General features: G+C 42.0%; 1 protein-coding gene across 1 annotated transcript in view; it reads right to left on the bottom strand.

Annotated features, from left to right (window-relative positions):
- Positions 1–958: 958 nt before the first annotated feature.
- The window catches only part of dopey2 (dopey family member 2), a 28072-nt gene continuing 3798 nt past the window's right edge, over positions 959–25232 (bottom strand). The window contains exons 2-38 of the mRNA XM_023950572.1: positions 23841–24018; positions 21426–21607; positions 21177–21347; positions 20856–21045; positions 20685–20783; positions 19677–19800; positions 19483–19592; positions 18072–18183; positions 17883–17997; positions 17682–17801; positions 16101–16206; positions 15711–15947; positions 15362–15630; positions 14897–15285; positions 14549–14820; positions 13819–13971; positions 13603–13703; positions 12279–12469; positions 10646–12191; positions 10407–10506; positions 10145–10336; positions 9142–9264; positions 8921–9055; positions 8488–8543; positions 8300–8404; positions 7658–7724; positions 7419–7578; positions 6707–6789; positions 6516–6625; positions 6293–6442; positions 5238–5299; positions 4996–5124; positions 4767–4903; positions 4627–4682; positions 4402–4545; positions 4181–4313; positions 959–2135 (exon numbers count right to left, since the gene is read on the bottom strand). Coding sequence (XP_023806340.1) covers positions 1878–2135; positions 4181–4313; positions 4402–4545; positions 4627–4682; positions 4767–4903; positions 4996–5124; positions 5238–5299; positions 6293–6442; positions 6516–6625; positions 6707–6789; positions 7419–7578; positions 7658–7724; positions 8300–8404; positions 8488–8543; positions 8921–9055; positions 9142–9264; positions 10145–10336; positions 10407–10506; positions 10646–12191; positions 12279–12469; positions 13603–13703; positions 13819–13971; positions 14549–14820; positions 14897–15285; positions 15362–15630; positions 15711–15947; positions 16101–16206; positions 17682–17801; positions 17883–17997; positions 18072–18183; positions 19483–19592; positions 19677–19800; positions 20685–20783; positions 20856–21045; positions 21177–21347; positions 21426–21607; positions 23841–23978 — 6825 coding nt within the window. The 5' untranslated portion in view covers positions 23979–24018 and the 3' untranslated portion in view covers positions 959–1877. The remainder of the gene's footprint in view (positions 2136–4180; positions 4314–4401; positions 4546–4626; positions 4683–4766; positions 4904–4995; positions 5125–5237; positions 5300–6292; positions 6443–6515; positions 6626–6706; positions 6790–7418; positions 7579–7657; positions 7725–8299; positions 8405–8487; positions 8544–8920; positions 9056–9141; positions 9265–10144; positions 10337–10406; positions 10507–10645; positions 12192–12278; positions 12470–13602; positions 13704–13818; positions 13972–14548; positions 14821–14896; positions 15286–15361; positions 15631–15710; positions 15948–16100; positions 16207–17681; positions 17802–17882; positions 17998–18071; positions 18184–19482; positions 19593–19676; positions 19801–20684; positions 20784–20855; positions 21046–21176; positions 21348–21425; positions 21608–23840; positions 24019–25232) is intronic.

Below are 25232 nucleotides of genomic sequence, written 5' to 3'. Positions count from 1 at the left end.
GCTTCGAGTGATTGGACGAGAACATCACCTGTATGTCTGCATAGTGATGGTCCATCCACCTTCTACATTCATCCCTGTCAAGGTCAAAAGGTCGTTGGAGCCTATCCCAGCTACTGTTGGGCAAAGGCGGTGCTCATTCCTGCCAGGTTGCCACCCGGTTGCTGGGCAACATGCACATACAATTCAGAATAAAACATTAACCTATGAAGCATGTTTTCCGACAGTGAGAGTCAGCTGGAGTATCATGCATAGATGAGGAGAACAAGCACACGGCAAACAAAAAAAAAAAAAAAAAAAAAAAAAAAGAGACAAACTGAAATCGAACCAGAGCCTTCTTCCTGTTTGGCAAGAGAGCTAACCACTACACCACCATGCAACCCTTTATTGGCCTGTAAAAACCTAATGCTGCTTTTAAAAAACTGTTTGTTCCCTGAAAAGCTAATTTCAGAGTCCTTGGACCAAAATGACTTCTTGTGCAAGAGAAATAAAATACTAAATATTAAAGATTTTTAAAAAGATACTCGTTTGCCTTTATCTGATGAATGGGAATGATTGGATTTGTCTTTTCAATCAAACAGGATGCAAAATCTTATTAGAGCTCACATGTTCTGGAACGTCATCTGCTGCCGTCTTCATTCATTTAAGCCAAGACTAAATGATCAATTTTCTGAATATAAACAGACGTGTCAGAGGACGTGGCCTCTGCGGTTCGATGAGTCATCGTTTGGAAGGACAGAACAACAGAACTCCTGTCATCAGCCCAGGACAGCTGGGATATGTGGATGTAAATATTGGATGAATGAAAGGAGATCCCAAAGGTGAAATAAAAATGCATAAAAGCTATAAACCTCTCAAGGTCAGAGATCAGTGGTCCCTACAACATCTAATGAAATTCAAACTTATTAAGCAAACTTGTGCAGTTTCTGAGGACATCTAAAGACAAACAAACACAACTGCATTCAACATATAACTTAATTTTTATTAACTTGCAACAAAAATTGAATAAGGTTCTTTAAACATCAAAAATAACTTAAACATTATGTAATTTGGAAAAGCGACAACAGCTACAAAGCATTGGTCATTTCCCTTTGAGATGAATAGTAGCGAGCAGAGAGAATGCAGACGCTCATCACAGGTTTGGTTGGGCTGGGGGGCTGGGGGGTAAACGGAGCACATTCAGTGATTTTTCAACATTTTAAACAAGCGTTTTTACATTCTTTGTCAAGACTACAGATGCCTTGAGAAGCAGAAACTAGAAGAAATGGCAATAATAATAATAATAATAATGATTTGGATATTTCGCAGCTAAAGAATGGTTAGCATCTTATCCAGAATCCACATGTTCTCCATTTGGAAAATCAAACCTTTTTTACTCTCCAAACAGAACAAACGGCTCAAAAATCCTCCACAAAACCCAATGTCAACGAAGCAACAAGGTTTCTTCACAGTACATCCATTTGTCAAGTTAAAATCAGTAATTTTAAGGTTTGTGCCTACAAAAAACATTAAGCATTATCCTGACGTTTGTTTATTTCACTGCTTTTTATGGCTTTTTTTTCTCTCAATCTTTTTCAACAGTGTGAAAAAAAACCCCCAATGTGTCCAAATTTGGGCAAGAAAGATTCTGTAATTTATTAACATTCATTAGACCAGAAAAAAACTCCTTGGGAATACCAAACCAAGAATCCCTTTCATTTTCCTAGTTCAGCTTTTTTTGCATTTAGGAGGAACACGTAGAGATGTAAAGATCAGACGAGTTAAAACATTAAAAAGCAAACTTCTAAACCAATTCACTTTCTACTACTTCACAATAACACAATTATCAGCAGTTTGGCCCATTGCAAATTGGTTTTCTTCCCTTTTCTGCAGCTGAGGTTTCAACTCTCCATGGTGTCCAGGAATTCCTCTTCAATGATGACTTCCAGCCTCTTTAGGACCGCATGTGGACACGCTGCGGGGTAATCTGCTACAGGAAGGTGAGGCGGAGTCTGGCTGCCAGGGGGGGGGCCCTTGAAGGAGCAGCAAAGCGTACGCAGGAAGGGAAGCAGCTGTGTGATGGAGGTCAAGGAGCGCTGCGTGAGGAGAGGAAACTCCAGGCGCTCCGTGGAGGATTCCTCGCTCAGCCCGTTGATCGTCTGAAACGGCAGCACAACAAAGTCTTCAATGGTAAAAAAAAGGATCTGTGGGGTAAAAGGAAAGAATGTAAAGACAGAAGACAAAGTGACACTGTGTGCACAACTAAAGAAATAGGAATACAACATTTGGTTTCATGTTTAACACGTCTGTTGCGAGTACAACTTTATTTTTCGTCCAATTCAAAATGTCCACAGTTAACTTCTTGTCAAAAACTCGTCATGGGGTCACAGGCTCCTATATCAAGTCATGAAAGAGTGATTCAAAAAGGTGTGCAAGCGTACGGTCTATTAACCAACAATAGATGGTATAGATTTGAATAGAACTTTATTGATTCCACAACAGCAAAATTAACTTGTTACCATAGTCCTGTTGAAGAAAAATACAAACAAACATCGATCTCCAGCGGCATTTTGTTGTTGTTGTCAAGCGAACACAGTTGATTGTGTAAACATGGCACCCACAGACTGATTCAGACCCAAGAGTGGTGGAAAATAGTACAGAAAAAGGAAAAAACACACTTGGGTATAAAAAAAAACAAAACAAAAACACGTCAGTCTAAAAAAAGGTTAATAATAAAAGGATAATGACACAAAAACAAGTAAGCTAACTCTGAGCTGAAGTAGTCCAAGGTAGCTCTGTTGAAAAGAAAAAATACTAACTACATTTTCTATTTGATCTGATTTCTTTTGCTGTCATAAAGCAACAATTGTTTCATTTTAGCTCGATCCTGATACTGGTTATTTATTATTATACAAAGAACTTTATTTACAATTGAGTTGCATTAAAGAACAGCAATAACAACAGAAACATTACACTGAATGAGAATCACAATTACCTAACATAACACATAAAGCATATATAAGACATAACATGTAAAATACTAAACATAATCGTGTACATAAACGTTGAAAAAATAATAATAATATTTTAGCTTTGGCTAAGGGTTCTCATTAAGTCAATATTTCTTAACAAACCAAGTCATTTCAAACCATTTTTATTCTTCTTGTAATCGAGTGACCAAAATTGTTTTGTATTTTTTTCATTGGCAACGCCATCTCTTGTTGATGACATCACTGCTGCAACATGAATGTCAGTGACGCTTAATTGTGACCGATCATCTACATCACAGGTGTCAAACTGAAGGCCCGCGGGCCAAATGCGGCCCTCCATGTCGCGAGAGCATCAAAGTTTTTAATTTCTTAAAATAAAAAATAAAAGTTGGTGTGTATTTATTCATATCTAGGGGGAATCTGACTTGAAATATCAGATTGGGCAACTATACATTAGGACTTAAACACTGTCTATATAACCTAAATCTGACAGAATCACATTGATAAGGATTTATGCTAGAGTAACAAGAAAACATATGTTTTCTATGCAACTGTAATTGTCACTTTAAAAACGTTATAATAAATAAATGAGTTTTTTTAACATTAAGGAGTAGATACGTTTATTTTTCATTACATTTAGTTACATGTATAAGTTATATCTGGCCCTTTGAGGACAACCACTATGCTGATATGGCCCTCAGTAAAAATGAGTTCGACACCCCTGCCTTACATTAACAAAACATTAATAAGTCATGTTCAAAAAATAAAAATACTTAAGTCTATTATAAAATGTGTAAATGGCTCATCAGATCCTGATTGTACTCCATTGGGGAGGAGTCCTCCCTCCCTGACATTCTCTCTAGTGGTATTCAGTACGGAAACGCACTTTGTTGAATCAATGTTTTGTGACTTGATGTGTGTGCCTGGAACCACGTGACGTATTTTTGACAGTAATTTAACAGCAAAAATTTATATTCAAAACAAAGAAAAATCGTTTTCAAAGCAGACATGTCAAACGTAAAACCAAATATTGTGCTCACGTTTTTCTGTTTTTATGAAAGTGTGCATAGAAGCATATTTGGACAGTTATCATACTCCATAAGGATCCATCTGTTTTTCAAGTTTGCATGCAGTAAACACCAATATTTGACTTCACATTATAAACATTTTCAAATCAGAATGATCAGAGTTTGTCCATCGCTAACGAATCTTACCCTGTAACGTTGCTCTATCCGTTCCAGAACTCGGACCACATGTGGGGAGCAGCCCTCTTCACCTTCAATAAGTGTCGTCTCCGGACCGCTGTAGCAGCTCTCGTCCACCTCGGGGACAAAGGCCCATCGATACCTATATGACGGAGAGACATTGAGAATAAACCCAGCATCCCTAGAGTGCGATTGGTTACCTGAGACAATATCAAGCAAAGCCCTCTTACATCTGGAAGAGCGGCATCCTCTCTGGGGGAAAAGCCAGAGAAGTGTCCAGAAACTTGCAGGCTGAGAGGTACATGTCCAAATCTGCCTGAGAGAAGTTCACAGGCCCGTTTCTGTCCAGGGCTCCACGCACAACTTTAGCCAATCTAATGGATAAAAAAAAAATCATTAGGTTTTCAGGGTGGAAGCTTCAATAGCATCTCAAAAGATTCGACACAAAAACGTACTTTGAGACGTCTTTTTCTGCCTGCAGAGCTTTCTCGAGGCGGGTAAAAGTGCGTATCTGGAAAAAAAAAAAAAGCTAAAGAATGAAGATCTGCAGAAATATAAAAGCATAACATCTTGTAACCAGCAACTGCTATCTTACAAGTTCTGTGACCATTATGGGCCAGAGGGACGTCAGGTGCTGTGATGAGATCCTCAACAGGAGGACACGAAACATCAGGAACATCTGGGCTGAACTGGCGGCGGTCGGGTTCATCCGCAGCGTCTCTGTGAGACGCTCTGAGCAGAAGGAGATAAAAAAGGACGTGCCCACCATGAATGCTTTGAATTTGAACATACAAACTTACACTTGTAGTTCTTCGTGACCCCACCTTGGATAAGCGGAAGGTAGAGGTGATACTGGTCAAGCTCGCCGCTGAACAAGGCGAAGGCCTGGCGCTTCAGCAGCATGGGCTTCTGCTCGGCACTGGAGAACAGCTTCAGGGAGCTGCTCTGCATGCCTGCAGCCGAATACAAATCATCTTTATTAACATCAATCTTGTGCTTTTGTCTTTTTATCAAGAGACTTTCACTCAGAGTAAATTCAAGCTGAAGGTATTTAGTGATCACCTACTCATCAGGTCTTTGAACATGGTCTTCTCATGGGTCAGAAGGTGATCAACAATCGACTTCCAGCTACAAAAAAGAAAAACAAACACACAAGAGTCAAACCGAAAACTCTGGTGATCACATTTTTTTTTTTAGATTAAAACAGAAAACTATCAGAGTAGATCCCACTTAGTGTTCTAGCTGCACAATCTTAGCAGGTCCCCACTAATCTAAGGCCCTCACTACTAACTCTTGAAGAGTTGTTTAAGACGGCTTTCTTGCATCCACCCTCTTCTATGGCTGCTGGGGGTGGATGCCACCAACAAAATGGCGTGGAGATCCAGCTCCGTTCTGAGGCGTCCTGTAGAGTCATGTGACTGTGGTGGGTGAGAGGAGCACGTCACGGAAACTGGAACCATCCTGGACAATCCTCTTCCTCATCATCCTCTGCATGAGACGTGGGGGCTTCTTTGGTCAGAGACTTAAAGACCAGTCAGCTATTAGACTCTACAATGCCTCATAGACACTGGATAATAATTATTGCTGTTTTTTAAGTGTATTTTTTGTGTTATTTATTATCCATCTGCTGTTTTTAATACAGCTATTGTAATAAGGTCATTTCCCTTTGTGGGGAGTTTTATTCTATTCTAATCATGAAAAATCAGCGACACTTCTGATCCCTAACATAGCTAATCAACATGAGAACTTGGGGAGCTGGAGCTCAAATATGGTAGAGCAACCTTTGCCCGACAGAGTCAGCTCTACGTAACAGAAGCCTGTTACCGTTAAGAGTCCGAGCTAGCCTTTGGTCACATGGTCACATTAAAAAAAAAAGTTGTTGATAAACGTAATTTCTTCTAATGGGGATGATGCTGGCCCTCAAGACAAACCGATAAGCTCATATGATTACAAAAAAGACTGAAAAGTTTCATGCTAAGCTGATATTTAGAAGTAAATAAAATATTTATTTTACAAATAAGTAGTACATACGTTTTAAATGGTTTGTCATTGAACAGCTTCCCTATTTAATATCTTAATTTTGCCATAACTGGAATTCTGACAACTACTTCCCAAACGAACCTGTATGCACAGGTGGAATTCATGGTGAAGAAGAGCGGGTCCATGAAGAGCTCAAAGACCTCCTTCTTCCAGGCTCTCTTGGTGTAGGCGTACCCACTGAGGCTGCTGAGCAGCTGAGCTCCGGCTTCAAAGCTGGGGATGTTGTAGGCACTGCGACGGGAAAGACGCCCAGTTAAGCTCCGATACACGCGAGCTGCTGGTCTGGTTCTGGATCGGTTCTTACCTGTGGTTCTTCAGGTAGGGAAAAACGTAGTACATGAGGCGTGAGATCAGAGGAACTGCCTTCTCTTTCTCATCACTTTGATAGACCATATCCAGAAGAGGAGCCAGGATCTGCACAGACAAAGGGTTTCACATAAAAAAAAATACTTTTTTTTGCAAAAATAATCATTTAATATTAGATGAATATCTCACCTCTGCTAGAAGGATGAGTGCCTGCACACTGTAAACCGAGGGAGCAGAGGAGGACACCATGGTGCTTTCAGGAGCTGCTGACTCTGACAGGAAAGATAAAGTAAAGTAAGGCGAGCTTTACTTTACTCAAAGAAACTGCAAGACATTAACGGATGCAAAAATTCAATATAAAAAAAATCTTTTTATAAATCACCAACCTAAAATCACAGCTTAAATACTGTGACAAATCCTTGACACACTTGAATTTTTGTTTTCATAATAAGTTTGTTTATGTATTTTAATCTGCTTTTATTAGGCAATCCTCCTGTTTTAGTCTTTCTAGGGCACACAGGCCTCGGGTTCTACTTTTGGCTGATGCCGTCTTTTTTTCATCAAAGTATGCGGCGTACATTTTCATTTTTAATGGACTGAATTCATAAAGCTGACGGTTTTTCCTCCAGTTTCATTTCCTATGATTTCCTTTCATGTAAACTAAGTGATATTATTAGTCATCATTAAGCCGTTTTGCCCCTGTGACATTTTCTCCATCAGATTGTTATGGTCCATTATTGAATTCTATTATTAAGAAAGTTACCTAAAAGTAATGCATTACAATTCTAAAAAAGTAATGTAAGGCATTACTTTTGAACGATAACAGGTCATTTCAAATGTATGACCGTTTGAAACGACCATTGCTAACTTGCACAGCATAGTTTGTTATACGATTATTTACCGCGATGTTCTCCGTCCACATACGACTCGTCCAGCTCCTCTGCGTCTTGGCAGACCTGTGACTGAACTTTGACCTCAAGGCTGCGGCTGAGCCAGCTCGTCTGCTCCAGAGAAGAGCCTGCAATCCCGCCAACCGCCTCCAGGATCCGCTGAGTCACCTCCTGCAGCACATGGAAGTCGTGGTCGGCGAGGCAGCTGACACTCACCTGCACGCCGACTCCAAACAGATTTGAGGCTCACCTGCAGATCCTTGGTGTCCTTCTTACTGTCCAGGTTTGGGAGCCTGTTGACGAAGTCATTAAGGATCCTACAAGACAAAAGGTTACTGGGCATGAAAAAACCCAACGAATACCCACACATAAGTGTTAAAGGCCTACTTAACATGTTCTTGTGGCATTTTTCCTTCTGAGAATTTCTTTATTCAAATCTTTTTGAATCAGGAGCAGCCGTTGGACAGAGGAGCGTATTTGTGACGTAGAAAAAATGCCGGGCGGACCACTACCTCCCGGCGCCGCTTCATTTTGATGCAGCTACTTGTTTGCGACCAGATTCGTGTCCGTCTTTGTTTTCCTTGTTTGGACATCTGGGTCGAAACTGTACGGCTGGATAGCTCCAATACTGCTAGTCATGTTTTTCAAAAATGTTAGTTTGGGGTTGTAAGGGACTGTAGCTAGCAGAACATGTAAACGGAAAGCTCTCATCAGCAAATTACAATACTGCTGCTCTGCTGAAACTATATAAAGGTTTTTTTGGCTAACGATAGCAAAATCATAAATAAAAGAAGACCAGAGTGGGTCTTTAACGCAAAGAACTTGCTATGTATCAGGGTACAATAAAAACAGGGTCAGAACTAGCAGATTTGGAAATGAGACGAGGACTAACCCCAGCAGGAGGAAGTGCCCGGGCGGAGCCAAGTTCAGCTGGACTGAATCCCGTAGCAGACTGAGGAGAGCAGCAACGTTTTCCTGCAGGGCCTGAGCTGGAATGCTTCAGACAGAGAGGCAGAAAGTGGTGCAAGTGAGCATTTCCCACAGGCTCAAACCCAACCCAACGCCGTTATGTGCGCTCACCTCTGGATATACGCATAACTGAACTGCAACATGGGGATATCCACCAGTGTTGATTTCTGAAAGTAAGAAGAGTCCATTTAACCAGAAAATTATCCAGAAAAAAGGAAAGGAATTAAAAATGAAAACCTCAGTATTAGGTATCAATCTGCGGACTTTGTCATAAATTTAATAAAAATCCTAAACATATTTTGTTCCTCCTTGCATCAATAATGTGTAGCTCTTATCTGAGAATCATTCAAATGAATGGGAAGGTGTGTCCAAACTTTTGGTCTGTACTGTAGCTAGCTACTTAAGAAAAAAAATAGGAAATGCTCGAGCAGCAGTCTCGCTTTCTATATTATTTCCAAAAAAAGACCGTGCGACCATTTCTGCTGTATCTTTTCGCTGTTGTGACATGATATGGCTTGTCTGTTCTGTGCAGACACTGACGTACCTGTTCTCCTTTGATCTGATGGGGTTTCTTTACAACTTCTTTGACCAAATGCAGGATGGTCTCTGTCTGCATGGTGTTTAACGATTTCACCAGCTCCACGATGGTCATCCGGGGCTCGCTGGCTACAGGCAAAACCTAAAAGACAAGATTGTACAGCAGCCTTCAAAGCACTGCGGCCTGTCTTTGTGTTTGATTCTACATGCTATAAGGGTATTTCTTACTTGGTTTTTATGTTTTCTTTTGCTCCTCCTGTGGCTCCAAACGACCCCCAGTGAAGCCATCAGCTGGACCCCATGTGGACGAGTGAGAGGAAGCAGAAACTCCAGTATCCTTTGTCGCAAGATCTATTGATGTACAGAAAAGTGAACAGCTTTAGATTTTGGTAAATTGAATGATTGAGTAGAACAGTTAACAGGTTTATACAGCGGCTAGGTTCCAATCAGAACCTCTCCAAAAAACAAACAACACACATTTGTAGAACAAAACAAGTCCAAATGGTCCCTTTGGATAGAAAACTCTCACTAGATTTTCACCTGTTTGATATAAACTGATGTTAATGTAAAGTGAAATAAATGAAGATCAACTGGCTTGATGTGTAGGACTACGTCAACTTCACACAACGGGGTCACAGAACCTAGAAAAGGTGCAAGACCGTCATCATCACTTCTAGTTTTAAAAATTCCTCCAGACGTAATGTAAATGGTGTCATCTATGTGGCGGGAGCTTCATGATATGGGTTCCCACTGCTGAGAAGCGGAAATAAGTATTAAATGCCACTCAAAAGTGCATTGCAGTTACTGCGGACAGTTGCAGGCAAACTCAGCCTACAGTACAGTAGTATGAACTGGACCGCACGATTCTGGATACGATTGATGCCATGGCTGATCGCTGTGAAGTATATTTCGCCTTCATACTGACGGACACGAAAAGCATTTCTGCAGAAGAGGACATATTGAACCGCAAAAATCACTTTCCAAGAGGAATTTAAGCCTTTACAGCAGCAAAGAAAAACATAACTACGTATGTTATGTATTATGTATTGTGATTTTAATGCATTTTCCTGTTTTGTGAAGCACTTTGAATTACTTTGTGAGTAATGTGCTACACAAATAAACTTGCCTTGGCCTGTAACTCCATTATTTGAGTCTCATAGCTTTAACATAACATTACAGCCATTCAGGGATTCCAATAGGCTTGCAAAATGGAGCAAAACTCCTTGCATACCTTGTTGCTTTTGAAGTACACAGAGGTAGAGGTGTGTCTGCTCATCTGGGGGGAATCGGACGGCCGCCTCTTCACCTCCTCCCTCATGACCACGCCCCATAACGATGCCATGCTGCTGAGCATGCTGGGCAGCGCCTCGATCACAGCATTGCGCGCATTACGAACATCCACTGCATCGCTGGAAACCAGGGACTGACGAGGAAGAGGGGCATTAAATGACTGTGGATGTCTTACCAGTGCAAACATCTCACACTTTTCTTACCTTTTTATTATCCAGGAGGCAGTAATGAGTAATGGCGGTCAGGCCTTCGAGTAGAGTCAGAGGGTAGTCAGGAGCAATGTTCTCCCTCTTCCCACTGAAGCTGATAAAAAAAAAAATTCAAACAGAAAGGAAAAAGTTGGTTCTGCTTCTTGTAGCTCAGACTGTTAAAATCAGTTGAAATTCTTTGGAGTATTCGGTGGGAAAAGCTTAATTTAGTCACTTCAGTGTGCTCAGGTTACCTCTGGTTCGTCTTCCCTCCATCATGTTCATGCAGCTTGACCAGGTCGTCCAGGTTCCTGCAGACCTGACTGATAAATGGCGTCACGATGATCCCCAATGAGCGCCCCAGGTAGGGGAGCGAGGAGCACAGCAGCGACACCCAGTGGGGGTGCATGGCGTAGCCGTACTGGGGCTGCAGCGCTCTGGCTGCGGCAGAGACAAACATGCCTTGGGCTGTGATGGGGTGGCTGTGGACGTACTGGGCTGCTTTGATGGACTGCTGGAACAGCACGGCGGTTTGCCACTCGCGAGCCAGAGGGGTGCTGGGCGTTGAAGCCTCACGAGGCTCCGAGGCCTGACCGGCGGAGACGACACCACCTGGCCACACGTGGTACTCCAGTACAATGAGCGCATGGAGCAGTTTGAGCAGTTCGATTTGGAGAGGGTATTGCTCCTGTCCCCTAGCATCGCCTAGATTGACCAGACTCTCCTCTGGTGGGCCTCCCAGCTCCTCAGCACTTTTGGAAGGCTCCCTGTCTGCTCCTTTCTGACTGGCATACATGGACGCAGACAGAGAAAGCAGGGCGTACTGTTGTAATTTACAGCCTGAGAGGATTTTGCGGATAGACTCCAGATTTCTGCCCTCTTTTTCCCGTGCCGTGCAGCACAGCTGGTTCACGATACGAGTCAGGACGGTCACACTTTTCACCTGAACCTCCCTGTTCCCCTGCAGGTCCAGAGGAGTCAGGCTCAAGTATGAAGGGTAGTGAGAGCGCAAAAACAGGAGGCACAGTGAGACCAGCAGTTCGATGAGCAGCGATGGAGGGGCAGACGGAGTGGATGAAGGAGAGAGCAGGCCTCCATAGAAGCTCTTGCCATCCTGAGCCTGTTGGTGGCGCTGCAGGAGGTTGGAGACCAGGTTTAAATGTGGAGCTAAGCTTGTGTCGAGCGAGGTTGAGGAGAGGGCTTCCACCAGAGGACACTCGGCGCTGCTCCTGAAAAGGCTGTCCAGCAAGGACAAACCTTGGAGGAGGTGGCGCCAGCCGCCCGCTGCGGGATACAGGAGCATGTGACGGAACAGCGAGTCGATGGCTTCCCTCTTTTCACGCTCCTGCTTTACCAAGCGAATCCTGGCCATAGCCTCCAGCTCATCATCGTCCTCATCTTCACTCGACAGCGAGTCAGATGCCTGCGTGCGCTCAGACTCCACCCTCTGCAGGCCGTTGACCATGCTCCCATCCTCGCTGCTGAGCGGAACGGAGCCTGAGCTGGAGTTCTCTGTGGACACCAGAGCACCACTGGTGTCGGCAGATTCTGTGTGTACACTGTCGACCTCCTGCTCCTTGTCCTCCTCCTCTTCGGTCTCCTCACTCTCACTCCTCGACGCCGCTAAAGAGTCTGGTTGGTTTGTTGGCTCGGAGCTGCCGTCCAGTTCTGCCCACAGAGCCTCTCGATCCACAACATTCGAGACGTTCAAGGTTAAAATATCAGCTGCGATGGCATCTGCAGAAGGCCCAGAGCTTTTGTTGGAACTCCGACATCTGCTGTTCAAGATCTTTAGGTTACCTGATGAACAGAAACACTCCGACTTAAGAGCATAAAACCCAGAATTATTAAAAGATTTCGTCAAAAGCGTGGAGGTGGCAAACTTACCGGCTGTGAGATTTTGCTTGACAATCTGAATGGAGCGCCGCTGGGTGGATGGATGGAGCAGAAACAAGAGGATGGGCTCCAGGATCCGGAGGACGTCATTGAGGGACAGAGCTCTCACCAGCCAGCACTGAGCTGCAGCACTGATGGAGCCATCAGCAGAGCTCAGGCTGTTCACCACAACACACAGGGACCTGAGAAAGACATCCACCTTAGGCCCAATCCAAAGTCATTCCCTACCCCCCTACGGCTTCTCCCCAACCCTACATTTAGCCCATTTAGCGGAAAGTTATGAATCGACAGTGTCTTCACATCTGGCTGTTATTACCACTCTATGGCGTCATGAATAGTCGCAGGTCAGATAGTACATAACGACATTGGTTTAATATCTTTAACCATCATACAAAAACAAAAAGTCTTTATTTGCATTTAAATGTAAACTTCTGTCCTTCAGAGTGCACCCACGTGGAGAAATGTGTTTCTTAAGTCGCTACAGCTACCCCTTAAAGAACAAGTTTGGACACCATGAAAGCTCCAAATATTCCTACAACTGGAGCATCAGCGAGGTGCCAGAGGGGTAAGGGATGAAGTCAGATTCATCTTTAGGGTCAATTCTCTCATGATTCAATGCGTGCACCATGTCAATACATGGTGCACGGATTGATACATCAAAGATTCAACAAGTTTGGGGTGATACGATGCAGTCCAGTTCTTTAACCTAAATGAATGCAATCTAGATATTTCTATTCATTCTGCATTTAAATCTAAATGGAAATGCCTTTCAACAGAGAAACTTTGTTTCCCCTTCCTCACACCATTTATTTTAGGAAACAAAATGTTGTGGTTCACCTCCAACCAGTTGTAATTGACCCGAACTGGTAGAAGTGAGCTTGTGATTGGACGTCTTTTTGTTTGTGTCACATGTACATAAAAAGACAAACACAATAGAGACACACCAAGAGAAACTGACTCATCAATTATTTACTTTTTGATCAATTTTAAAAGATTGTATAAACATAATCTTTGTATCTGTGGTTTTCGACCTGCTGTTAATCCCAGTACTCGATTAATTTCCCGATACACGTCTGCATTTTTCTTTATGTCCCTAGATCAATCTTAAAAGAAATCTAATGAGATTTTTTCAAAATTTTGCGAGTTTATTTCCTTTTTAGGGAAACAAAAAGACCTTGCTCTGTGGGATCTCCAGTTTCTGTTTTACACCAATAAAGAGGGCATGAAAGTTAAACAAGGGCGTCTTGAAGTATCAGTGTAAAAGGAGCAAAGGTAAACACACCACCGTTTGTGTAAAATGCTTCACTTTACTGACCGGTCAAAAGAGCGACTGACGGACATGGTTCTGTTGGTCTGGACCTCTCGGGTCAGGTGCCACAGAACTGTGAAGCGATGCAGAGCATCCAGCCGGACGGCCTGGGAGAGGAGGAGCATTTTGGATTACGGGACTTGATGCGAATATCTACTCTGAATAAACATTTCCCAAAAAAAAGTCAGCAAACACTAGGCTCGTGTCTGCAGGTTAACATACTTTGTCTTTGTGCAACAGAGCCTGGCAGATGATGTCTTCGCAGATGGACGTGGTTGGAGCCAAACAGTGCAGCCGGTAAAACAGGTCCACACAGGACACGTGGTGCTCTCTGCGCTCAGTGTCCAGCTGACTCCACAGGACATGTGCCACCCTCTGAAATGCACAAACAAACAAAAAAAGGCTCCTTCAAGACCCACTCTGATGAAAATGGTGTTTTTAAAATGTTCTTGTGGGATTTTTCTAACGATAGAAGACATATATAAAGAAAAATACGCTTCAAAAAGCTTGCTGGGCCACAAGCTCCGTGCTCTGCTCTAGATCCACGTACATTTTCCTCGTCTTAGCTGGCATCTGGCTCAAAACTGTACGGCTGGAAAGCTCCAATATAATTTCCATTTTTGTTGCACCAGTAATGTTAGGTTGGGATGTGAGGGGCTGTTAGATAGCTGGAAGGTGTAAACAGATTACAGGAAATGGGGGAAGGCTTACTCTGCGCCAACAGTCCCACCCACAACTCAGAGGTGAATTTATAATGAACTACTCCAAGAAAATGGCACTGGTATTTTTATTTTGGCTTACAACCCCATACTTATAATCAAAATAATAATTAGATTTAATAATTAAAAGAACACTGGGACCATTTTTAAAATGAAATGGGTCAACAGATGATAGAAGAGTCTTCAAGGATCACATTTAGAATAAATCATTTTTTTTTCTTTTTGGAGCTGACCTGATAGAAATCTGTGTTCTCCTCCATGGCTTGTAGCAGGGCTGGATAGATGGGGGGCATGGTGACCATCTGCAGCCGCCCGCTCAGAGGGTTGATGTCTGAGCTCTGGTAACGTCTGTGTTTGTCCTGGATGACCAGCGCCAATGATTGGGAGTGGTTGATGAGCTCCAGCAGGGAAGCCACCGCAGTGTGTTGGATGAAGCAGTCCCTGGACATGCAGCACAGAATCATCAGGGACCTCAGCCATACTGGAATGGAGGCCTCGGAAGAGCCTGAGGAAAACGAAGGCAGCGGGTTATTCGCAGAAGGAAGCCTGTCACTCACTGCTGTGTAAAAGCTGGACCTCACCCGCAGGACCAAACATGTCCGTGTGGAGAGCCAGCGTGTCCTCTTCGCTGTAGTACACTGGGAAGGTGGTGCACTCCAGCATCAGGTGGGAAGTGGCAACAAAAGCCTGTCGACAAGCTTCAGGGATCTCAGCTCTACTGCGAGGCATGTAGCCGGCCGTCCAGTCTGTGCACTCTGAATGCCCATTCTCCTTTTTCTTCTCAGTAGGGGAAGGTGGAAGCTGGGATTTGGAGTTCCGGGCTTTGAGCTTATTTGGGGAGAACAGTTCTGTGAATTTGCCTTTAATTTCATATCTGCCTAACAAAGTCTTCTGATCCGGAGAGGTCGGGCTCTGGTTCCGCTGAGGCTTTTTATCCGTCTCGACATCCTCAACCTGCACCAGCAAGTACCTGAAATGTGGCAGGAACCAGAAATGTTTAGACGCAGGAGGGTAATTAGAAAACACTGACAGACTCAGAGCTTTACCTTGTATTTATGAAGGCCAGGATCTCCTGCAGACACTGGCTCATGGTGTCCACGCTGCCTCCCTTTCTCCACGCTCCCTCTCCGTTTTTCCCCAGCAGCAGCTGCTGCTCTGACGGAGAGGCGCTGACCCCCAGTCCACTGTCTTCAGACCGTAAAGTTGAAGGAGAAGCATTCGTGGGCTCCGCCTCGCCTTCTACACCTTGACTCCCCCCCATCTCTTCCTGAAATCCGTTAACACTTTTATCTTTCTCTCTTGCATCCCCCAAGTCCTGAATAAAGCAGAATGATTGATGAGACACTGTCTGAAGCCTTTAACAAAAGAAAACTCACCTACAAAGTGATGCTCTACCTGTTCCCTTGTCTTTTCTTCTTCTGGTGACGGTAACTCCGCCTCCTCCGTTTGTGCCTCCGCCTCAGCATCCATGTAAGCAACAGGCATCTGGATCTTACTCAGGACTTTGAAGCAGGCACGCAGCCCATGCGTGACATCCTCAAGGCTGGCAGAGTCCATGTGGCGCCGCAGCGCCTGAAGCATGATGCCCAGCATGTCAGGGAAGAAATGTGACTGAATGTCAGCATGAAGCTCCTGAGGACAAATAACAAAGATGAAGCTTAAAAAAAAGACTTCTGTCAGGTGATTGTGAAGGTGAAAAAGCCAGTTTTTAACTTTCCACAGTGTGCCAGATTAAAATAAAGGTCTCTATTTTTTAATATGATTGTGCAAGTGTGTGAAGATTACCAGAGGAAGAACTTCAAGCAGGAAAATGATGAGTTCAGACATCTCTGTGGCCGACAGGGCATGAAGAGCGGTTTGCTGTTCAGGAGATGCAGGTGGATTTTTTTCACTTTGGTTAAAAAAAAACAGGAACAAAAAACAAATATAATTGATAAAACAAAGACTCTCTGAAAACACGCTGCATTGACGTTTTTACAACATCCAAACTTGGTTTTAATTAAACTGGCTAAAAAAAATTGTTAACCCAAAATAATCAACAAATCAACAAACTCCACATATTTATCTGTAGCTGCAATATATTTTTGGAAAATTGAACTGCCTCCAACCATTATGATAGAACTCCAAACACTGAAACTCACACCTTTGTAAAAGACATGAGACCCAACATACACTGGAGATTGAACACTTTCAAGCTATGCAAAGACAGACCATTTTAACGCTGTAACACTGGAGGTGTAACACCTAATTAAAACCTGCTGTTTAACCTACTGTACAGTCTACGCGATCAGCGTGAATCACCTGATTCTGACGCAGCTTTTCATATCAGCTTTGCACCGATGTACAACATTTCGTGTTCCAAAGCCACTTTTCTCTGTTTCAGAGTTGGCTGATTTACATTGACTGCGCAGGAATGGCACTACTGGGGGCGGCAGTGGCTCAGGTGTTTAAACAGGTCGTCCAATGATCAAAGGGTTGGCGGCTCGATCCCTGCCCCCCCCCCCCCCCCCCCCCCCCCCCCAGTCAATTGTAGTTGTGTCCTTGGGCAGGATACCTCGCCCTCCCTGCCTCCAATGTGTGAATGCGTTGTCCCGGTCCTAGGCGCAAACTGGCAGCCACGCCTCCGTCCATCTGCCATGTGAAGACCGCTGCCCCAGTAGTTTACCATCACCAAGTTTAAATGAGGAGGGAATGAATAATGGACACATTGTAAGCGCTTTGAGAGTCTAGAAAATCCTAGATAAATCTAATACATTTTTATTATTATAATTACTATTACTGTAAAGTGTCACATATCATTCCAAGGCTGCTTTTCTGTGCTTCTAAATCCACTGAAATTACATTAATTGTGTAAACGGTTGAAGAGTAAAGGCAGTCGATATAATGTCAACACTGGAGCTAAAGCTTGTGTGTTAAAGGGTTAAACAAGAGATTAATGTTAATGTTCATCTATCTTCCAAATCTCCTCAATCCCTTTTTGGGGTCACTGGGTTGCTGGAGCCTATCTGAGCTGCTGGCTACTGTTGGGCGAGGGAAGGGTACACCCTGAAAAGGTCGCGAGTCTGTCCCGGGGCCACAAACTCACATTCACACCTGGAGACAATTTAGAAACACCAATAAACCTCTGAAGTTTTGAAGCTATGAGCCAGCCGGGCACTCTCTGTAAGGCAAGAGACACCGCTGGACCACTATGCAGCCCACGATGACCACTGGAACAGTTTTCATTTAAGGTAACAAAGCATACATGGACACACCAAGAAATAATACTACATTTGTATCAAGCAACACACACACGTAAAATATGGCTAAAAATAAAGTTGTATTTTTAATTGTGTAGAAATTCTCTGTTATTGTTCGTCGGCATACCTGAGTGCTATGCAGAAACGTTGGGTCATGTACTCCCACAAGAACTCGCTGTTCATGGAGCTCACCAGCATGTTGACGGTCTTTATGATCTCGGACGCATTCTTGTTTTCTTTTATTTTACTGAAGAAGAAAACCCCCCAGAGAATTGACCTCAACACGTTCAGTGAACTTAAGATCTGTTCCAGCACTCACGGCTCTCACCTGGCCAGCCGGTTTCCTGAGAGCTTCGAGTTATTTTCTTCCCCCAGGGCCTCTCGACAGTAACTATGGAAAGCTCTGACCAAGTCGAGCAAAATGCAGTTTAAGACTGCCGGACCTGAGCAGAAGAAACAAAGGGGTTAGCGTTGAAACATGGAGAAATTATGCACCAAACTGTTCACTGTCACCTACCGATCTCTGGTTTATCAAGCAGACTGATGATGATGCGGAAGGGTTTAAGGTAACAGACCACGCTTTCAGCTGCTGTATCCACATCCTTCTGCTTGAGAATGTTGATCATTGCCTGTAATCAGACACACACACACACACACACACGTTTCTCACAAGACATCCTTTGATTCTATTTTCAAAGGGATCCCAGTAGTTTTTTTTATTATGATTATGCCGTTTTTAGCCAAAATAAAAAAAACCTGAGCCTTTTTAGGACATGGATTCTGCTAAGCGGCAGTAGTTGATTCAAATTTGTGTCAGAGTTGTGGGTAATGGGACTGTTGGCGCGATGTAAGCCTTCCCTTAGTTCCCATCATGCCTTTGTTTACACTCACTCCCACTAGTTTAAAGCCCCTCACAACCCCAACCTAACATCCAATACTGGACCCATCTAGTTTTGAGCCAGTTTGGACGTGAAAAACAAAGACACACATGGTTTAAATAATCAATAAATTGCTGAATCAGAATGGTGCGGTGCATGGAGCTTGTGGCCTGTTGTTGTAGACCCTCCATCACATCAAGCTTTTTACTAACAGGCATTTTTTTAATCGATTCACAACAATTTGAATAAAGAAATAGTCAAAAATGCAATTTTCAGCTTCATTTTCTTTAAAAATGTCCTCCATCAGGATAAAAATGCTACAGGAACGGGTTAAAAAAAACAAAAACACAATTTTCGTCAGTCTTGCAGTTCCTTTAAAAAACACAGGAAGCTGGTTTCAGGGCACAATCTTAAAAAGTCAGATTTTACACCGAAAACAACCGTAGATGCAGTTTGGTTCGTGATGTATTGCCTTACAATAAAATCAGTTATTTTGATTTTATTAGAGATCAAATGTGTGCAATATTAAGAGGCTGGGTGGGCTAAATAAACTTAATTTACTTTGTCCCACCCAATCTGCCATTTTTAGCGCTTTGTTGGAGTAGGTAGTGTAAACTCAGGACATCAGCTTTCATTTTGATGCTTTTGGGTGTTGACAGAGTGAGTACTTTTACCCAGTGAGTAAAAGTTTATGGACGAGAAGATTAAAAAGAACCCATGCTTCACTTTAGGGCCTTTTGAAAGGCTCCAATAACATTAGAAAAATCTCAAATTATTTCAGTTGGTATTTAAGAGCTTGCTGAACAAAGCAGAGAGGGGGCTCTAATTTAGCAACAATACTAGACTTGGAGAACAAAAAATACTTTGGCTGTTATGTACAACCCCCAAAAAACAAATACTTATGTCCCAAAGAGCAGTGGGAAATTGCGTGCAGGTTTTTCAAGAAAAAAAGAAGGGAAGCTGTTATGTATAGTGGTAGAGGTAGAGGTGGTCGACTCATCCTCAAGAAATGTTTTAATCATCTCTGGTCCCATAAAAACGAGGAGCTACCTTCACAAGAAGATCTTTGGAGTAGGTGTTAAAGTAGAAAGACGAGTGGTCTTCTACGGTGGTGGAAAGAGAAGGGTGTGGTGCCACCATTCCTCCTTTAATGTCTGCACCTAAAAAAGAATATTTAAAAAGAGGGGTATTGAGTAGAACCAGATTTCTTAGCTTGGACATGTATGGCTGGGTATCATGAGCACCTAGCAGCCAGGCGTAGAGCCGCCTGTTGAGGGACATGTCTCTTCTGAGGATGGTGAGTAAAGCTGCAGACACAACTGTGATCAGGTCTTCATTTGCTAAAGTGGCGGCCACTTGAGCTGGATCCTAAAAAGAAAGAGAAATATGTTGCAGCTCAGTGAGAACCAACAGCACAAGGCAAGCAAAAGATGGAGCCTCGGTCAAAAAAAACTGCTGCAAATTCAATCCTAAAGCTTCTTTAGAAAGTGGAACACTCTTAATGGACAGTAAAAACAATTTTAATTATAAAGGATGTTTAAAAAAATCATCTCCATTTGGGAAAAAAAAGTGGATAGCAATTAGGGCTGAGGAAAACTCGCAATATTTATGATCAATATAGCAATTACGATAAAACTTGCGATACAAAAAAAAAGCAAAAGAACCACAAATATTATTTCCATTTCACTGAAATCAGTTTAAATAAGAGCCAACATAATTTGAATTGCACTTCAAATGACCCTCATCTACAAAGGAGGCGAATAAAAGGGATTCATCTGATTGGTCAAATGCACAAATGGATTTATTTGATTTGTTACATACTTCAAGCTGCCATAAGATTGTTTGAGCACATTTAAGGTTACCATTTATCGCAATTTTCGCCGACATTTGCGATATGTGTATCGCACAGCTTGATTCTGCAAAAACAATGAATTTGCGATTTATTGTGTAGGCCTTATGGCAATACTGTATCCATGAAAATATATATTTATATATATATTATATATTTTCAGGCTACTTTCTAAATTTTTAGGGGTGTTGAGATCGAATCTGCATACGTTTTTGTTTGTTAAAAATCTGCAAAAATATGATCCGAACAAAGCTCCACTGTAGGGAAAATTTAACTTTAAGCATTGGAGAATTGTTTAATTAAGCACACCACACAAACATTTAGCCTTATAATATAAACTACACTTTATACAAACGACTTTCTGCTTGTACAACCAAGCAATGGGTATAATATGGGTACCTACAAGGCATGTGGCAAAGGGGAAAAAGTAGAGCAGCACTTCAAGCATGTTCCTCTGGACCAAAACGTTTGAATCTTGCAGAGCAAGACAGATTGGCTTCACCTGGAAACAAACGGGTGAACTTTAGGAAATATTTTAGTCTGTGCTGGCAAACAGATGAGCGCAGGAACTCACCACTGCATGGTGGCCGTAACCTAACATGTGCGTCTGTCGGTCCAGCGGTGTCATGCGGTCATAATGAGTGACGATGAAGGTGGAGGCGGGCAGTCGGACCGTGGGGGTAACCACCATACTGCCCCATAGGGCGCAATAGAAGACCTGCTGGCCCACTAAGAAGGACAACTTGACCAGCAGAGCATCAGTCCTGGACACAAAAGCAAATGCTGACTTTAGTGCAGAAAGAGGACATAAACGCAGCAACAATTAGAAAGAAGGCCAATCCCTGTTTAATAGCTTCTTCCTATTCTTATCTTGAACACAAGGAGGGTTATGCACCTGTCATAGACCTCCAGTCCTTCCTCCAGACCTGGTAAAAGTCCGGTTATGAAGGCCTGCAGGCTGGGCATCAAAGCGCGCTGCAGTGGGAGGAAGTAACGCTCGTAGAGTGTCAGCAGAACGGGCTTTACTGCCATGGCTGACTGGCCCAACAGAGGGAACAGTCCAGAGCTAAAAGAAAAACAGGATACCATATCAAAAAAGTGTAAACATTGATGCTTAATATGTACATCTTTAGTAAAAAGATACCTGTAAATGAAGAGATCTTTTGCCAGCCATTTTGTTCCTATGATTTTGAAGATGACCTCGTACGTTTCCAGGGCCTTGAGGTGCACTCCACTCGGCAGAGCCGGGTGCAGGCACTGAGCCAGACGCTTCCCTATGATCAGCCTTTTGGGCAAGAGGGAGTAACGAAGGTTACTCTGCAGGGCCTGGAGGGGGCACGAAAAGCAAAACATGGCTCACAGTTAACCAGAGTTCATCCTTTCCAGACATTTTCCATGTTTGCTACATTTGAATGCTTCAGGTTATAAAAATAAAGGCTAATTTTAACTTGAAATTTAATAAAAGATGTTTTCTTGTAAAAAAAAATTAGCTTCTTGAACCCAGCTAGTCCTTTTAGAAAGGGAAACATTTAGATGTTGTACTCCAAAGATGAAATAAAAATGATCACAGACACTTTCCAGCTTTGGAAACTCAGAGAATCCCACATAAAACATTGTTTACAAATGGAGAAAGTCCAGAAATGTAAAGAACCTTCCTCAAAGTGAATGGGCAAAATCAAGATAACTTACAAAGTTACAAAAAAAAGACATGTAAGCCACGGCTGCACTCAACTTCTAAAGTCAGCATTGTGCTCCAAAATGAAGGAAAGGGGTTAGACTCAAACAGCATGTGGACGTTTACAGAAAAAAATAATGGAAAAAAAAAAAAGGAACAAAAGTCTTGTGTCAAACTTCTCAAAAAAATATCTCAGAGACTTTTCAACAAATGTGTAAAATAACGTGGATAGAAAAACTTAACTTTTAAAGGAAGTTCCCTGATGTGAGGAAAAACAACAATGCATGAGGTCAAAAGTCAAAAATAGTGGTGGAAGTGTAGTGGTGTGTGGCTTCTTTTAACCTGAATTTTGCACTTTGTACAGATATTTGTTCATCAATCAATGTGAGCTCAACCACATTTGGAACAAGAACACCAGCAAACCCCCCCACTACCTATAAATGAGTGGAAATATTAACTACGTAATTCAAAAAACAATTCTGCAAAAGGAGAGTTGACCGACTGTCTTCCTCATATTGTCATAGACTGCAAGTTGTTTGGCTTTTTCTTTGCAATTGTTGTAATGAATCAAATCAAGACAGCATCAAGCCTGTGCTGTGAGCTGAGTTGTCAAAACTAAAAGACAAAAGAAACAAACAAAAGGAAAAATGAACACAAACTGAAAGTCCCCCTGACCAGTTTGGACACACAAAATAGGACGAGACACTCCTGAGTCAACATGTGAGGTGCAAACAACGCCCAGTGGTAAATGAATGGCTAATAATAAATGTTGGGAAGGCTGAAGCAATAAAGTTGTGCAACACAAGGAAGAAAGGTGGAGGACTTGGATAATTAATTCATTCATTCATCTTCTAAACCCGTTTTGTCCCATTTGGGGTCACGGGGCTGCTGGAGCCTATCCCGCCCACTTGTGGGTCAAGGCTGGGGACATCCTGGACAGGTCGCCAGTCTGTCACAAACCCACGCACTCTCACATTCACACCTGTGGACAATTTAGAGTAACCAAGCTTTTTACAAGCTTTATGCTTTGTGGTTGTTTGTGGTAAAAGAATTCCACACTTTGAGGTGCTGCAAAACATTTAATAAACTGTTAAAGTTAATTAATACATTTGTTCAGCTTGTAAGCAGTTACGTAATATGGATTTTGAAGACAATTGTCTGACTTTAGATGTTAATGAATCTTATTAACACTTTCAGATATTTGCAAGACATCTATAATGCTAATAAATATCTTAATAGCATCTGACACATTAATAAAGCCTATTAGTTTGTTAAGTTAGATAATAAAACGTATTAAGCTTATAAATACTTGTGTGAGGCATCTGTAATGCTAATAAATGTCTTACTAGAACCCCAAACCATAATACGACTTCTTAATTTGTTAACAAAGGTTGTTTATAAATCCTATTAAGCTTTTTAACACTGACAAATGTGTTAGGCATCTATAATGCCAATAAATGTATCATTAGCATCTTAAAAACATCCTAATAATAATGCTTTTAAATGTGTTAACTAAGTAATTTAATAAACCTTATTAAACTTATTGTACTAATAAATGTCTTACTAACACCCTAAAAATTATATTATAATGTTTGTTAATGTGTTAACAAAGCTTGTTAAGGAATCTTAATATAAAGTGTTACCCTTTTAGTTTAATTGAGCAATCAGAGATTATATTTTATAACTGATTTTATGTTTTGTACAAAAAGTGAAGCCTGTTAAAAAAAACTTTGTTTAAAACTGAATGGAATTAATGACAAACAAGACCTTGATAGAACTTAAGAGAGCTAAAGACCACAGAAGTGACTAATATAATAAAACACTGAACTCAGGACAAACCACAACTATGATCGTTTAGAAACCTCTGTTTAGAGGAAGTCCTACCTTATTGAGCTTGCCGAGGGAGGAGATGAGATCCGCCCACTCGCTTGAAGACTCAAAGTTTCGCAGTGCTTTCTCAATGACTGCCGCGTAGCTGCGGTACCGGTAGTCATTCTGCAGTTCTAACTCCTCTGGATCCATTTTACATCAGTCTGACCGCCACATGTTCTCCACAAAACCTCTAAGGACAAGGAAGAAGACGGAAAGTAAGAGAAAGGTGCCATCAGGGTGAAACCTGCAGTAAAAGCAGTCTGGCTCTGAGGTTCGGTTATTGGAAATAAAATTAACTCCTTAGGTCGGTTCACTGACTCTGAGGAACTAGACACAAATGTCCCTATTCATGCCTAACCGGTGTGTGGCTGATTGACCTGTCCTTCTGCCTGAAGAGGAAAGTCTCCAAAAAACAAAATAACTGGTTTTGCATGCTTTTCTGGAGAAAGAACAAAAACAAGACCCACACTATCCTTTGTTAACATCTGAAGCTTCTTTATCTCCAATAAAGAGATTAAATTAGACTTTTAAAAGTTCTTTGGGACTAAAAGTTGTGAAAAGAAATGAGAATGCAGATTTCTTTTGAAACAACCCAAACAGCAATTTTGGGTTCACAGCTAAGACTGACAAAATGGGTCAAAACCCTAAAACTCACGTCTTGGAAGAGACCAAACATTTGTGTAAAAGAAAAACACAAAACTAGTTATGCCACATGACAAGAAAATGATAAGGTAACATTTATATTTAAAAAAAAAAGTCTAATAAATTACACTTTTTAAAGACTGTAAGAAACAAAAATTGTGGTCCGCGAAAGACAGGTTTAAGGGCAGGGATGGCCGGTTTAGTTTAGTCTGTTAACAATTGATATTTTAATTGATATTTTAATAAACAAAGACTTCAACAAGTCCTCCATGCCATCATCTAATGCTGCATGTGAGGACTTTGCAGACCACTTCATGGGTAAAATCAATGCCATAAGATCAAACATTTCATCCATGCAGTACACGGATCTTAACAGACCTCCAGCATTGTCTTTACCAGAAGAAACACTGGGGAGTTTTGTCCTGGTTGATGCGGAGATGCTTGGTCGAGTTGTATCCCAAGTAAACACTACAACCTGCCTTTTAGATCCCATTCCCACTTCACTTTTTAAAACATTTTATGGATTCTTTGAGTCAGAGCTTTTAAATATAGTAAATTGCTCTCTTCAGACGGGGGTCTTCCCCTCTGCCTGTAAGACGGCGGTGGTGAGGCCCCTTCTGAAGAAGAGTCAATTAGATCCAAAAAATCTGGATAACTATAGACCCGTATCCAACTTACCATTTTTAAGTAAAATAATAGAAAAAAGTGTCGCTACTCAACTGCATGAGTTTTTAAATGCCCAAAAAATTTTAGAAAAATATC

This window comes from Oryzias latipes, chromosome 21 (genome assembly GCF_002234675.1).
Source record: "Oryzias latipes chromosome 21, ASM223467v1".
In the NCBI taxonomy this organism is placed as follows: Eukaryota; Metazoa; Chordata; class Actinopteri; order Beloniformes; family Adrianichthyidae; genus Oryzias; species Oryzias latipes.
Note: the sequence above shows the minus strand (reverse complement) of the source record. Positions and strands in the feature narration are given on the sequence as shown.